Source organism: Microtus ochrogaster, chromosome 15, assembly GCF_000317375.1.
Source record: "Microtus ochrogaster isolate Prairie Vole_2 chromosome 15, MicOch1.0, whole genome shotgun sequence".
NCBI lineage: Eukaryota > Metazoa > Chordata > Mammalia > Rodentia > Cricetidae > Microtus > Microtus ochrogaster.
This window is the reverse complement of record NC_022017.1, coordinates 26,826,289-26,840,703: the sequence shown is the minus strand read 5'-3', so window position 1 is coordinate 26,840,703 and position 14,415 is coordinate 26,826,289. Positions and strand designations below refer to the sequence as shown.

The 14,415-nt window shown below is 51.5% G+C and overlaps 1 protein-coding gene across 1 annotated transcript in view; it reads left to right on the top strand.

The window, feature by feature from the left end:
- The window catches only part of Parvb (parvin beta), a 78,166-nt gene that overhangs the window by 35,567 nt on the left and 28,184 nt on the right, over positions 1–14,415 (top strand). Inside the window, exons 3-4 of the mRNA XM_005354423.3 lie at positions 1,127–1,197; positions 9,552–9,654. Of these exons, the coding sequence (XP_005354480.1) occupies positions 1,127–1,197; positions 9,552–9,654 (174 nt within the window). The remainder of the gene's footprint in view (positions 1–1,126; positions 1,198–9,551; positions 9,655–14,415) is intronic.

Genomic DNA, 14,415 nt, shown 5'->3' with positions numbered 1-14,415 from the left:
TCTATATCTATATCTATATCAGGGTCTATATCAGGGTCTCAGGGAGGAAGCAGGTGAAGCCCAGCTTGTGACTCAGAGATGGCCTGGTATCCAAGACCACTGGTCTGTGATGTCTCTCCCTGATGAAGGGCATGCTTGCTACCACTGCTGCAGCTGATTGTTGCAGCAGTACCTTGGGCTATTCTCTGCCTGGGAAGCTGGACTCCCCGCCCCCAGCTCCCCTCTGTGAGTTCAGTGGGTCTGCAGCACCCAGGCATTTAGGACCTGGTCCTTTCACTTGTGGCTCCCATGTCTTCATTCCTTCCCCACCTTCCTGTCCCGCTCCCCTGATGAACTCCACTGGCCTCTTGCTGTCTGTCAGATCTAAGCCAGAACGTGGAGGGAAAACTCACAGGGGAGATGGGTAAATGTCATCCTTTTGCGTCTTTTTGCTATTTTTAATGCTTCCCTGTAGATATTGTTTTGTATATTTGCTGCCTGCCCATCTGTTCCCATACATTTTCTACGGCGCTGGCCCCACACAGCCTCTGGTAGACCATTGAACAGCGATCTAGCATGTAAATCTCTCTATAACCCTCTGAATCTGGTAGGGCACGTCCCAGGCCACGGCAGATGCCACCTTTTCTCTCCCCATGCCAGCATAGTTTAGACTTGCTGAAGGAGCCTTTGGAGTTTAAGACTGGGGAGTTATTCAGCCGGGCGGTGGCGGCGCACGCCTTTAATCCCAGCACTCGGGAGGCAGAGGCAGGCGGATCTCTGTGAGTTCGAGACCAGCCTGGTCTACAGAGCTAGTTCCAGGACGGGCTCCAAAAACCACAAAGAAACCCTGTCTCAAAAAACCAAAAAAAAAAAAAAAAAAAAAAAAAAAAAAAAAAAAAAAACTCAAAAGACTGGGGAGTTGGAGCCAGGCTTCATCTCCTCCTGCTGTCCTGCATGATTTATTTCTGATCTTGGTGTGTAGTTGGCAAGGCCGGCAACCTGTTCTCACTGAGAACAGGATGGGTCTCTGCTTTTCCACCAGTTCCTGCCCCATGTGAGTAAGCAGGGAGTCCTCCACCCCCTGCTGTCCCTGTCAGTGCTCTACCCTACCCCCTCCATTCGCTCTGGCCCTTTCTGTCTTTGGCAGAGGAGAACGAGGAGCGTACCATGATTGATCCCACCTCCAGAGAGGACCCCAAGTTCAAGGAGCTGATCAAGGTGAGGTATATAGTCTGATGTGATTGGAACATCCCTGTTGGCTCTGGGCCTTCTTCGGGGGACTCCCGACTTCTGTAGACACAAGGAGGAGCTGAGCCTCCAGGCTCCTGAAAGACTACATGAAAGGGGTCAGAGGAGTGGGGTGTGGGCTGAAGAAGGAAGTGAAGCATAGGTACTCTAGGTGCTCCCTAGGACAGCCCGAGGCCCCTATGGGGCTGTCACACAGAGCTCACAAGAGCTACACAGGGTCTGTTTTGAACCGCTACACTTTGCATACAGGCCTGGTTGTTTATAGCTTCATGGGTCAAGCTGTTCTGGGGAACAGGTTGTTTTCCCCCACCATGGCCTCATCTGAAGACAGCCCTTGGTGTCTTAGCGCTAAATGGAGTCTCAGTTGAGGTCTTGCTTGGATCAGACTTGGCCTGTGGCATGTCTGTGAGAGATAGTCTTGATTGCTGACTGATATAGGTGGGCACAGCCCACTACAGGTGGCACCATTCCCTCGGCAGGCAGTCCCAGGTTATATATGGAAGCTAGCCAAGCACAAGCCTGTGAGTGGCCCAGCAAGTAGTGTTCCTCCAAGGTTTCGGCTTCAGGCTCCTGTGTGAACGTCTGCCTTGACGTCCACTGTCAATCTCCAGTGATGGATTGACCTGGAAGTGTAAGCCAATAAACCCTTTCCCTTCCTCAGCTGCTTTGGTCAGAAGGTTTTAACACAGCCACAGAATGCAACTAGAACCCTAGGGGAACATGTGTGACTATCAGCTAGGTGGGAGAGCAGAAGGCTGTGGTCTCGAAGGTCACAGTAACAGGCGGGCAGGGCTGTGGCTCAGTGGCTTCCAGGGACAACCACCTGCCCTTCTCTTGCACATGCCTGACCCTGTCCAGGAGCAGCTTGAGACTTTGATTGCTCAGATCTAAGCCCCAGGAAGACTCCTGAAGGCCACCACCTGAGACAGGCAGGTAGCATTCTACCTCGGAGACCCAGACTTGGTTTGGGTGACCTAGGCTCTTTGAAATGCTGCGTGTGACTGTCCTGAAATAGATGGCTCTCTGGAGGCTTTCCTGTCTTTACCCCAGCCAGGAGCGCAATGCCGACCCTTGCTACTGAGTTTTCACAAGGGCCGATCAGGGGAATCAGGGCTGCTTGCCCTCTGTGCCTTCTAGAAATATAAACTGGAAATGTCTATTATGGCCACCCAAAGAGGCTGGTTTGTTTGTTTGTTTGTTTGTTTATTTATTTATTTATTTATTTAGGTATTTTGAGGCACAGTTTCCCTGTGCAGCCCTGGCTGTCTTGGAACTCTCTCTGAAGCTCAGGCTGACCTGGAACTCAGTGACCCTCCTTCCTCTGCCTCCCAAGTGCTGGGATTAAAGGTGCACCACCACTGCCACCACTGTCTCACTGAGGGTGATTTTTTTTTTTTTTTTGGGCCGTTTTTTTACTCTGTAGGGGAGAAGGAGTTTATCTAGCTTGCAGTTCTGGGTTACAGTCCAACACTGAGCCTGTCAAGGTGGCAGGAACTTGGAGCAGCCAGTCGCATCCGCAGTAAGAGCAGAGAGAGTGAACGTTTGCACGCTTTCATACTTGCCTGTTGCACTCAGTTGCTTTCTCCGCTCTTATCCTATTGAGACCCCGTAGGTCTAGGGGTTGGTGCCACCCGCCATGGGCTTGGTCCTCTCACATCGGTTGGCTTAATTAAGACAGCCCCCCCCCCACACAGACATACCCACAGACAAGACCAGTGTGGATGCTCCTCTCAGTTGAGTGTAGATTGTGTCAAGTTGACAATTAGGATAAACCGCCTCGCTGGGCAGTGGTAGCACACACCTTTAATCTCAGCACTTGGGTGGCAGAGGCAGGCGGATCTTGGAGTTTAAGCCAGTCTGGTCTACATAGTGAGTTCCAGGACAACAAGGGCTACGTGGAGAAACCCTGCCTTGAAAAACAGAACAAAACAAAAACCAGAACCAAATAAACAAAACAGCCAACCAACCAAATGAAAGATTAACCATCGCAACTGGGTTGAGTGGCCTAGGCCGCCAATGGAGGTGTCAAAGAAGGGGGAAGCCAAGCTCCCGCTACTGGATTAGAGGAAGGGCAAAACCTGTGTTCTGAGGTCTGTGGGAGCCTTTAGAAGCTGGAGGAGCCTCCAGGCGGGCCAGCTCACCTCTCCGGACACTTGGTTTTAGTTTAGTTACACTGATTCTGGCTTCTTGCCTCCAGCATGTGAGAGGAACCAGGGGAAGCCATTGCAGTTGTGGAAGTCTGTAGAGCAGCCACAGGAAGCAGATCTCCTCCACTGTAGCTGACCGTCCCTGTGGACCAGGCAGGGTGGCTGTGTGTCTGCAGCAGTGGCTGAGTCCTTGAGTCTCCCTGTTGTGACCACTATCCCATTGGCCTGTAGCTGTTCCCGTGGAGACCAGACCTGAGGCAACTCAGCCTGAGATCTCTCACAGCAGGCTGGTCTTAACCTAGCACTTTCAAAAGCTAGAGTAAACACCATGGACAGGGGAGTGGTCCTGGGGTCTTAGAGGGCTCATTAGCCATGGTTGTGGCTGTGTGGTGGAGTGTACAAAGTGTCAAGTTGTTGGGCAAGGAAGGGGTCTGAGACAGACAAGTGTGGAGGTGGGTGCAATGGCTCTGGGGGACCAGCCCTTTTGGTCAGGTGTACGGGGCTGTGAGAGAAGCTGTGATTTGGTTGGAGCGTGCTCGTGTTGGAGGACTGTGGACGCTTCCTTTCTCTGTCCTGGCAGTAGCTGGCTTGAATATCGCACTTGTGCTGTGAGTGTGGGGTGATCAGCTTTTCCCAGTGGCTTTTAGGACTGGACTCAGTGCCTGGCTGGTCCCCAGGATCACCGCAGAGCCAGCCACCTTGGGTCTGTTCTGTTCAGACCCTTTGCTATCATCCCATGCCTCGTCCCGCCATCCCTCTGCTCCACATAATGTGTGGCTTTGTTGCCGCTGCGCTGAGCAGGGACCCTCTGGGTATATGTTTAGAGGAGACAGTTTCCTCCATGACCCACTGGCAATCTCAAGAACCCCAGCATACCTTAGGCTTGATAATTCACCAGAAGGACACCAGAACCCACTGGAACAGCGGCTATCAACCTGTGGCTCGTGACCCCTTTGGGGGTTGAGCAACCTTTTCACGGGGGTTACATATCAGACATCCTGCATATTAGATATTTACACTGTGATTCATAACAGTAGCCAAATTCCAGTTATGAAGTAGCATTGAAATAATGTTATGGTTGGGGTCACCACAACACGAGGAGCTGTATTAAAGGGTCACAGCCTTAGGAAGGTTGAGAACCACTGCACTGGAAGCCATTGTCCTTAAATTAAGGTCACAGTTGGTGACAGGCATGGTTACCTGGGGGGAGGCACTCTTGGGATCAGGATCTAGGGAGTGGGCTGTGGGAGAAGGGGCAGGGTCTGGGAACATGTGATTATACCTCTATACAGGTGGTTCTAGAACCTCAGAAAGCCACTGTGTCTCAGTGTCATGACGTCGTTGGTGCTGCAGATCAGTGACCCCCACTTCTAATGGTCCCCTGTGGGGGTGTTGCCCAGAAACAGGTTTTGTGGGGTTTTGCTGAGCCATACCCCTGCCTTCCTAGATGCAGGTATTTTTAAACTTAAAACCTATCTGGTGTGTTGGCCTGAGCAGGTTGAGGACAGCTTGGACTGGCTGACATCCTGTCCTGCCGGGCATGGTCATCGTGGTCGTCTTTCCTTCACAGTGTCTCCTCGTCTTTGGGACCAGGGCTGAGTTTCTGAGGATGCTGAGCTGGCCTCATTTCTTCCTCTCTGTCCTCTGTCCTCTGTGTTTTTCCTCTGTTGTCTTATTGGCCTTCTCTGTCCCCTACTACTTTGGGATTGTCATCTTTGCAATGTTGTGAGCCGCCCTCTGCCTTTCGTCTGAAGTCCCCAGCTCTGGCTGGGCAGACAAGGGGAATGAGGTTGATCATTAAAAACTATTTTGAGCATCTGTCATGCTTATTGGACCATTAAGGGGTGAAGGTCCAATCCCAACTCAGGAAAGTGAAGTGCCTTGACCCAAGGCCATTTGTTATCTGATGATGGACACTGAGAGGGACCAGGTCTGGTGGGGAGGATGCACTGGCCAGTGGGTGTCACCTTAGAATTGGACCTGCATTCTGTGGGCCCAGGAAGCTCAAAGACTCACCCTGGCGTCCTGCTGGGATTTCTTCCTGTGGCCATTTCCTCTGGTGTCTGCCGCGATCAACCCAGAGTCCCTGTAGGGAGCCAGTGTGTTGGAAGCTTATGGCTGAGAAGCTTTGTGTCATTAACCTTTCTGTTAGAGAGGATCCCGTGCTTTTCTTCTAGGGAGAGGCCTCTGTGCTCAGTGTCCCATTCAATCCTCGTTCCCAGGGCCTGGCACAGAAACCCTCACAGTCGCCTGAGCGTGCGATCTCCCCTGCAGCACATACTCTTGGTTACACCTGGGTCACTGCAAATGAGGGCATTTGGTGAGCCTCCAGTTTGCATTCAATGGACGATGATCCTAAGGGACTTGGTGTTGGAATAATGTATTTTGGAAGTTCAAGTCAGGAATTAAAACCCAACAAACCCACACAGCCCTCCCTAAGCACGCTGGTCAGGGCAGCCAGGCACCTCAAGCTGGGGGCATCTTTCTCCAAGGGCAGATTTCACATCTTATCGTTCAGTTGCTTGGCAGGGCTTACTCTTGTCGTGAAGCTGGTTCTTTTTCCTCTCGTGCCCAGGTCATGTAGAGGCGCTCTGCCGTGCTCAGCCCCCACTGACTCCCACCCAGTTCAGGAAGGTGCATTTCCATCCCCAGGGACAACACAACTAGGACTCTGTTTGGAAATGATTAAAATGTAACTGTCATGGCTCTGGGGGAGACACACTGCAGACCTGATTATAATTCAGAAGGAACCAAGGGGAAAGTAATTTTTATTCTGGTTGGGGCGAGCTCATAGAGCTAGCCGTGATCGAGTGCCGTGTAAGGATGTAATTAATATATGTCCCTCCTTATTCACCCGCAGGACTTGGGGCTCGGCAGATGAACGAGTCCCTAAAAATAATGGCTGATGCTATCTTTAAAAGATAAGAAGGATGACTGGGAGCAGAATGATGGGGTGACAGGCAATGTCCCCAAATCAACTGCATCTTCTGACCGGGAGGGGGGGGTGGGGTGAGACTGGGGAGGATTTGTTCTTCCTGGACCTGAGAGCCTGGCCTGTTGTGTATAGTTCATTTTTGAGCTTTTGGCTTTTTCTTCCTGCCTTCGGGCTCTGAGTAGGCCAGAGATCTAGATGTGGGGGTTTCGTTTGTTTTGATTTTCTTCTTTAAGTTTTCTGTTCTCTTAGAAGAAGGGTTCTCTCATGATTTCCTGGAATATTTGCATTTCAGGAAAGAAGCCTCTGGAAGCTAAGGAGGCCTGTAGGGCCCAGAGTCCTTTCTAGCGGTGAATTCCCCAAGGCAATTCTCTGGTTTGTTTGAGACCTTGAGTCTGCTCCTGTCTTAGCCACTGGGGATGAGAGCTGAGCAAAACAGCTCACTCGCCAAGCTCGCGGTGTGCCTGGGAGAAAACATGATTGGGGCTAAGTGAACACGCGATCAGGTGGCAGGGTGCCTCGAAGCCTCCCCCTCCCCTTCTGCAGTTTCCTGCAGGGCAGTCGGGGAGGTGGCATTTGAACATACCTCTGCATCGGTGCCTAGGTCATGGCCAACTGCCCAACAGTGGGTACGAAGGTCCTGCGGTATGGCATGTTCTAACAACCATTAACATGGGCAGGGTGACAAGAGCCTATAAGCATGCAGGAGAGTGACCAGGATAGAGACACCGCGATAGAGGTGTTGGGATGGTGGCCGATCATAGCTAACTTTTTCATGTTGGCTCTCAAGGTAGAGGGGCTGACTCTTCCTCAAAGCTCTGGCAGACAGGGGTGGGGCTGGCTTTGTGTCCGCTATATACACCCTTCATGCCTGCACTGTCCCCAGCTAACACCCATGACAGGTAACCTTCCTCGTGGGCAGGGACTGCACTGCACCTCCTCTCTTCCTTGTCATGGCCCCGCGTGGCACCTGCTATGGACACTCACTCGTGTGCTTATCCAAGGGAGACCCTACAAGTGAAGGCTCAGCAGCTGTGGCCTTTACAGTTGGAGGTAGGACCAGAGGACAAGCACAAACTTCCCCTCCCTTTTTTGATGACTGGCAGAGAATACTTATCCTTATCCGTTCGTTGTTTTGGGGTTTCTGTTGCTATAATGAACACCCTGACCAAATGCACCCTGGGCAGGAAAGACATTTAAAGGTTGTAGTTATTGTCCAGGGAAGCCAGGGCAGGAACTCAAAGCAGGAACCTGGAGGCAGGAACGGAAGTGGAGCCCACGGAGAGCGCTGCTCACTGGCGTGTCCAGCGTGCTCTCTTATTATGCCCAGGACCACCTGCCCCTGGGGTGGCACAACCCAAGTTGGGCCCTTCCACAACAATCATCAGTCAAGAAACTGTACACAGGCTTGCCCGCAGGCCAGGCTAGTGGAGGCATTTTCTCAGTTGAGGTCCCTCTTCCCTGGTGACTCTGGCTGTGTCCAGTTGGCACAAGTCCAGCGGGCATAGCAGTTGCAGCAAGCTCAATACACTGCTGTGTTTTCATTCCTCATGAAGTCGAGATTGTGCTGTTTTCTGCACAGTGGAAAATCCTTGCTGTGGTTTGTAGACCCCAGTGTGAGAACAAACCTTAGACCCTCGGACAGAAGACAAGCGGGCACCTAGGAGATGCTCCCTGTGACCTCTTTCCTCCAATCAGGCCCTGCCTCATAATTTTTTTTTTTTTTTTTTTTTTTCTTTTTTTCGAAACAGGGTTTCTCTGTGGCTTTGGAGCCTGTCCTGGAACTAGCTCTGTAGACCAGGCTGGTCTCGAACTCACAGAGATCCACCTGCCTCTGCCTCCTGAGTGCTGGGATTAAAGGCGTGCGCCACCATCGCCCGGCTCCTGCCTCATAATTTTCATTGCCCAGAGAAGACAGCCCAGCAGCCAGAGAACACAGGCCCGACTGGAGCCCAATCAACCAGGGAGCTGGAGAGGGCGCCATCTCTCCCCCTGCCCCTCAGAAGGCACTTTGACATGTGCGCAGAGCAGCAAGGCTTTGTGGCTCTTCATCCTAGCCACGTGTGGCTCTTAAGCTCTGAGATCCCTGATCTGAGACTGAGATCAGTCTCCTGGGGTCGCTTGGAAGCTGGTCAGGACTTAAGGGGACTTGGCTTTGTGACCAATTTCTCTGTCACTGTTTTTTTTTTTTTTTCTTTCCCCAGAAAGTGACAAGACACTGTGTGTTTGGAGTTGTTCACTTTGATCCTTCTGAGAGTGGCCACAGACCTCTACCTCCCAGGGCCTTAGGGGTCCAATTAGATAACTTAATTCATTTTGCTGGCATGGGAAAGTCACAGTCTGAGTGTCATGGCTGCAGCCCGGGCAGGTATCTGTTTTATTCTGGGTGGAATGGTGCTTGAGCACTGTCTCCCAGAATCCCTCTATCCCAGAGACAATTAGCACTGCAGGTAGATTGCTTCCACGGTGTGCCCACCCGATGCATTGAGTAGAAAAACCTGTTAAGAAAAGTTGTCTGGGGAATATGGGTCTGGAAAATAGGAACAAAAAACTTGGCCGTGAATGTTTCCAGGAGCGTGATGGGCAGAAAGTGGCAGTGCTCAAATGTCCAGCAATGGGGCTGGGGCAGACAAATAAGATGAACATACATTTGTGTCTTGCAGTGGTAAGGGGTTCGGTGGGAAGTGGGGGAGAGGGAGAAGCTATAATAGCGATGGCCTTCAAACACCATGCTGAGAGAAGCCGGGCGTGAGGGAGGAGTTTGCCTACTATGCAATCCCATTGATAGGGCTCAGGATCAGGAGATGGAGAGGGCCAGAGTCACAAGGAGAAGGCCTAGGACTCAAACTCAGCACTGCTGAAGTGCAGGCTAGGAGGAGGGTTGATGCTTCATGCCCTCACCTTTTCCTCTCTTCCCAGCACTTGCTCATTTAGCACCCAGTGCCCAAGTGGAGCCGTGAGCCCTTCTGCTGGGAGATATGTGTCACCCATTACCGATGGTCCCTGCAGGATCCCAGCCTGCCTGGTCCTGTCAGGGCTCTATTGGGGACTGTTAGGAAGTCCTAGCTCCATGCGTGGGTCTGGTCTCCACTCCTGCTCTGATCATGGACCAAGAGATACCTGTTGGCCTCCATTGTTACCAGGCAGGTGCCTGGTAGCCCTTGTATGTTTGGGCAGCTGCCCATCTGAGCCTGCTGTGGCTCTGCTTTCTCCGGCAGCTCTGACACACCTCTCCCCTCCCCCAGGTGCTCCTGGACTGGATCAACGACGTGCTGGCAGAGGAGCGCATCATTGTGAAACAGCTGGAGGAAGACCTCTACGACGGCCAGGTGCTTCAGAAGCTTCTGGGTGAGCCCCAGGACCCCACCGCGTGGCACCATCCTCCTTGCCATGGAAACAGCCCAAAGCTTGGTTTATACCTCCTGGGTGGCCCTAGCTGTGGTTTCTTTGCCATCTGTCTTTGTGGTTTCTCTGCTGGCCGGAATGTACCCAGCCATGGGGCTGCAGCAGGTTTTAGTGGATGCTCATGCCATGGACCAAGGAAAACAGGATTCAGAGAGGAACCATGTCCCTCATCTCATCTCTCTGGCCACCCTTGTTCCATCCAGTTAGGAGCATTGTCAGGATGACATGACAGAGGGTGGGTCTCCAACAACCCCGTGTGAGGGAACGTGTCATTGTCCTGACTCATGCTTCCAGGCTTTACTGTCCCCAAGTTGTGACCGAGGATGATTGAATGTGTCTCAAGATAGAGTGATGGAAGGAAAGATGGACAGGTAGGCAGCCTCTCCATCGAAGGTTCTTGAGCCTTGCTGAATGCTAGATTCTAGGCCAGTGATTCCTGAGGCAGACATCTTTCTACCCTGCCCTTAGGGAGTGTGTAGTCTGTCTGAGCAGACAGTGACAGATGCCGTGGGTCTGAAGCGTATAAAGGCCACACAGATGCCATATTATAAGGCCAGAGTAGGTGGCCTTACCACACACTGGGGTAGAATGGCCAAGAGAATAGAGAAGGATAAAGTCAGTGGTGGGGGATGGTAGTGCCATGAGATTCATGATGCCTCAGTCTGGGGTGGTGACTCATGCCTGTCATCCTAGCACTCAGGAGGCTGAGGCAGAAGAACTACTAGCTTAAAGCTAGCCTAGCCTACATAACAAAGGCCTGTCTCTGAAAGAAAATTGCGAATGACACAGCTTTGGGACCAGCTCTTACCTGAGGATGTTGTGCTTGGGGCTGTTGTGAGCGTGTCTTGTGGGCTATGCTGTCCTCTCTGGCTGAGTCTTGGTGGCTGTGGACGTGGTGAGGTATGGGCTGTCAGGTTTGCACCGACTCTTCTCTTTCCGCTGTTTGTCTGGTACCTTGGGCGTAGGTCCTGATCGTACAGGTCTTTCCTCATCACAGTGGGTTCTCACAGCAGCCCAAGGACAGTCCCAGTGACCCAGTGTCTCCAAATACCTTTTCTTCCAGGGCATTTTATGCTATCCCTGTTCTTTCCTGACTTCTTCCAGCATCCCTCCTCCCCTTTTACTCCTCTGCCTCTTATGACGTCTTTGAAGGGTTTGGACATCTTGTCCTATAGAAGATGGACCCATGTAGATTCATCAGATCACTCTTTTATTTTTCTCTCTTAAAGATTTATTTAATTTAATTTTATGTGTATGAGTGTTTGTGTGTCTGTGCACTATATGCCTGCAATGCTTGTGGAGGCCAGAAGAGGGCATCAGATCTCCTGGAACTGAAGTTTATGGGTGATTGTGAGCTGCCACGTGGGTGCTGGGAATTGACCCAGGTCTTCTAGAAGAGCAGCCAGTGCTTTTAAGCAATGAGTCCTCAGTTCAGCCCTGATCTCTTTCCTGTGTTACTAAGTAGGCGTAAACCTTTTCACTGGGGCTGACTCAGAGCCCACTGCTTCACATTGCAGGAGGTGTACAGTGCCAGGCTACGGAGTGATGGATAGAGCATGATGGAGAAGGTCTGATCCTCAGCCAAGGTGATGGCCAGTAAAGGAGGGAATGGTGAGATTATGGGGTGCTGAGTGGCCATGGGGGCCTCTCTGTGGGCCTCACAGCCCAGCAGAGTTCCAGATACACCCTCAGAGGCTGAGGCTCTGTGGCCAGGCAGAGCCTGCTGTGTTTAGCAGATCACAGAACTTGAGGCAGGGTTGTGAAGTAAGGAGAGAGGGTGGTGGGATCTGGGGCGAGGCTGGGAAGATAGACAGGGCCAGCCCTGGTAGGCAAAGGCTTTCCTTCCACATCACCAGGGCCACTGGGAGTTTTGAACAGGGCTGTACATAACATGCTCTTAGTAGGGTTTTACACAGTTCCCTCGGGCTTCTGGGTGCAGAGTGGGTCTGGGGGAGGGCCTGGAGTTAGGACTGGGTGTGGCTCAGGGTGCTCTTTGTGGAGCCTACTTCTGAAAGAGCTCTGGCTAGGATTTGGAATGCAGATGTGAACAGATGTTTTGGAGAGAGGGTGGAGGCCAGAGGTATGGACTGAGCAACTAGTGAATGAGTGAAGAATTGGGGGACCTCCTAAGTGAGGATTTGGGGCATCCACCTGTCTGGAGCCTCATGCTGGAGCCAGAGTTCTCTGGCTGCAGAGTTAGACAGAATCCAGCTGCTCAGAAGTGGTGTTTAGCACCATGGGCCCAACCATTCCCTGGAGAGGGGTTGCACACTCCTCATTGGGCTGAATATCAAATAGTCATGAGTGAACATGGGAGTTTGGTTAAGAATCCCTGTCTTAGAATAAGGTTCTGTGGCTCAGGAATGAAGCTGGAGAGTTGCTGAGATCCTTGGGTAAGGACATGTGCCATTGAGCTGATGTCTTTTGATTCCTTGGACCTACATGGTAGAGGGGAGAACTGATCCCCAAAGCTGTCCTTTGACATCCACACGCATGCTGTGGCATGCATGCCTACAGACACAGACTCCCACAATAAATAAATAAATTAGTAATTTTGTTTAAACAATACGGCTCTGACTTTGCAGCTACACTGACTGTGGTTGGCTGTTGACAGCTCTGATGCCTGCCCTGGTCCATCTTTGAGAGAAGATGTTATTGACCTCTTGGGCACGTGCTTTTGGTTGCCCCTTCATTTTACCTGGTAGATGCAGCACTGACCTGAAGCCGCCATGTTGCTTCTCCAGGCCGTGTAATGTGAGGCTCGAGGCTTGCCCAAGCTCTGCTGTCTTTGTACTGTGGAGTGGTTGTTATAGCCTCTCATTTGAATATCTCTAGTTGGTACTTGAAAAAGCAGCTTGGAAGCCTCTTATGTTAAGTGGTTTGGATGGAGAAAAGGACAATGGGAAGAGTATTCAAGGCTGAAGAGGACGTCAGTCAGCACAGTCTTTGCCTGGTTGTGTGGGCACTGCTGTTTTTGATGAGATGTAATGAAAGCTCCCATCACCTCTGAGACTGGGGATCCCAGGAGTGACGTTGGTGTAGGCGCTAGGCTCTTGGGCTTTCCAAAGGCAGAATTATATCAAGTAAGAGGTGCTGGCTGAACAATAAGATTTCAGAGGTGATGCCGGGACTGGTCAAGATGAGGGGGTCTAGCAAAGAAGTCTGGTGAGATCAACATATGGGAAGGGACCCCGAGGAATGTCACGTGGGAGTAGGAAGTACTTTTTAAGTTTTATTTGAGTTATATTTTTTGTATGAGCGTGCACATGAGAATGGGGGCATGTGTGGGCCATGTGCACACGTGGAGGTCAGAAGACAGCTGCACATGTCCTTCCTCCTACCCTGGGTGTGAGGCAGGGTCTCTTGCTTCCCTCAGCCTGCTCCAGGCTAGATGACTCGCTAGCGTCTGGGGCTTCTCTTGCCTGCACCTTCCTTCTTGTTCCTAAAAGAATGCTGGGGTACAGGTGTGCACATGAACACATTTTGCTTTTTGTGTTCTGGGGCTTGAACTCAGGTTCCCATGTTTCATGAAGCAAGCGTGTTACCCGCTGAACCACGTCCCCAGCCTGAGGAGGTGTTTTGAGTGGATGACGAGCCTAAATGATGAGGATGGCATGGACCTTTGGACTTGGCCATGTGGCATTCATCAAGACTGAGCCACCAGGGAACCCAGAGGAGCTTCTATTTCTGAGAGGAGTTGCTGGAAGCGGCAGGCCAGGTTTCAGCTTGGCTGGGTTAGTTGGTGGACAGGGTGGAATGCCTGTGTAGGATGCTGAGGGTCTCCCGGGCCAGCTGGTACTCACTGGAACATTTTTAGTCCTTCTTCATGTGTGCCATCACTCTCAGCCGCGTACTTCACTCAAGGGTCACTCAGCCTTCCACATTGGTAAGAAGAGGCCATGACACATCTGCCACCCAGCAGTTGGCAGATCAGTACCTGGTTGGTGGCTGTGCAGAGAAATCTCTTTGCTTAGTAGAGTCATTGCGTCATGGAGACCTAAGGCGAGACCTTGGGGCACAGGACCTGCTTCCTAACCTCACATTCATACACTGACATCAGCGCTGGATAGGTTTTATGTCAACTTGACACTGTCTGGAATCGTCTGAGAGGAGGGAGCCTCAACTGAGAAAATGCCCCTCTAAGATCAGAGTGTGGGCTGGCCTCTAGGACAGCAGGTCTCACCCTGTGGGTGGCAGCCCCTCTGGCAAACCTCTATCTCCAAAAATACTTACACTACGATTCGTAACAGTAGCAAATTAGTTGTGAAGTAGTAACAAACAGAATTTTATGGTTGTGGGTTCCTACAACATAAGGAACTGTATTAAAAGGTCACAGCATTAGGAAGCTTGAACACCACTGCTGTAGGATACTCCCTCCCTCCCTCCCTCCCTCTCTCCCTCCTTCCCCCCCCCTCTCTCTTTTTCAACACAGGATTTGTCTGTGTAACAGACCTAGCTGTCCTGGAACTAACTCTTGTAGACCAGGCTGGTCTTGAACTCATGAAGAATCACTTGTCTCTGCCTCCTAAATGCTGGGATTAAAGGCTGTGCCACCATTGCCTGAGGTGTAGAGCAATTTCTAAATTAGTGAGCAGTGTGAGAGGGCCCAGCCTATTGTGAATGGGACCACTCCTAGGCTGGTAGTCCTGAATTCTCTAAGAAGCAGGCTGAGGGGCTGGAGAGATGGCTCAGAGGTTGAGAGCA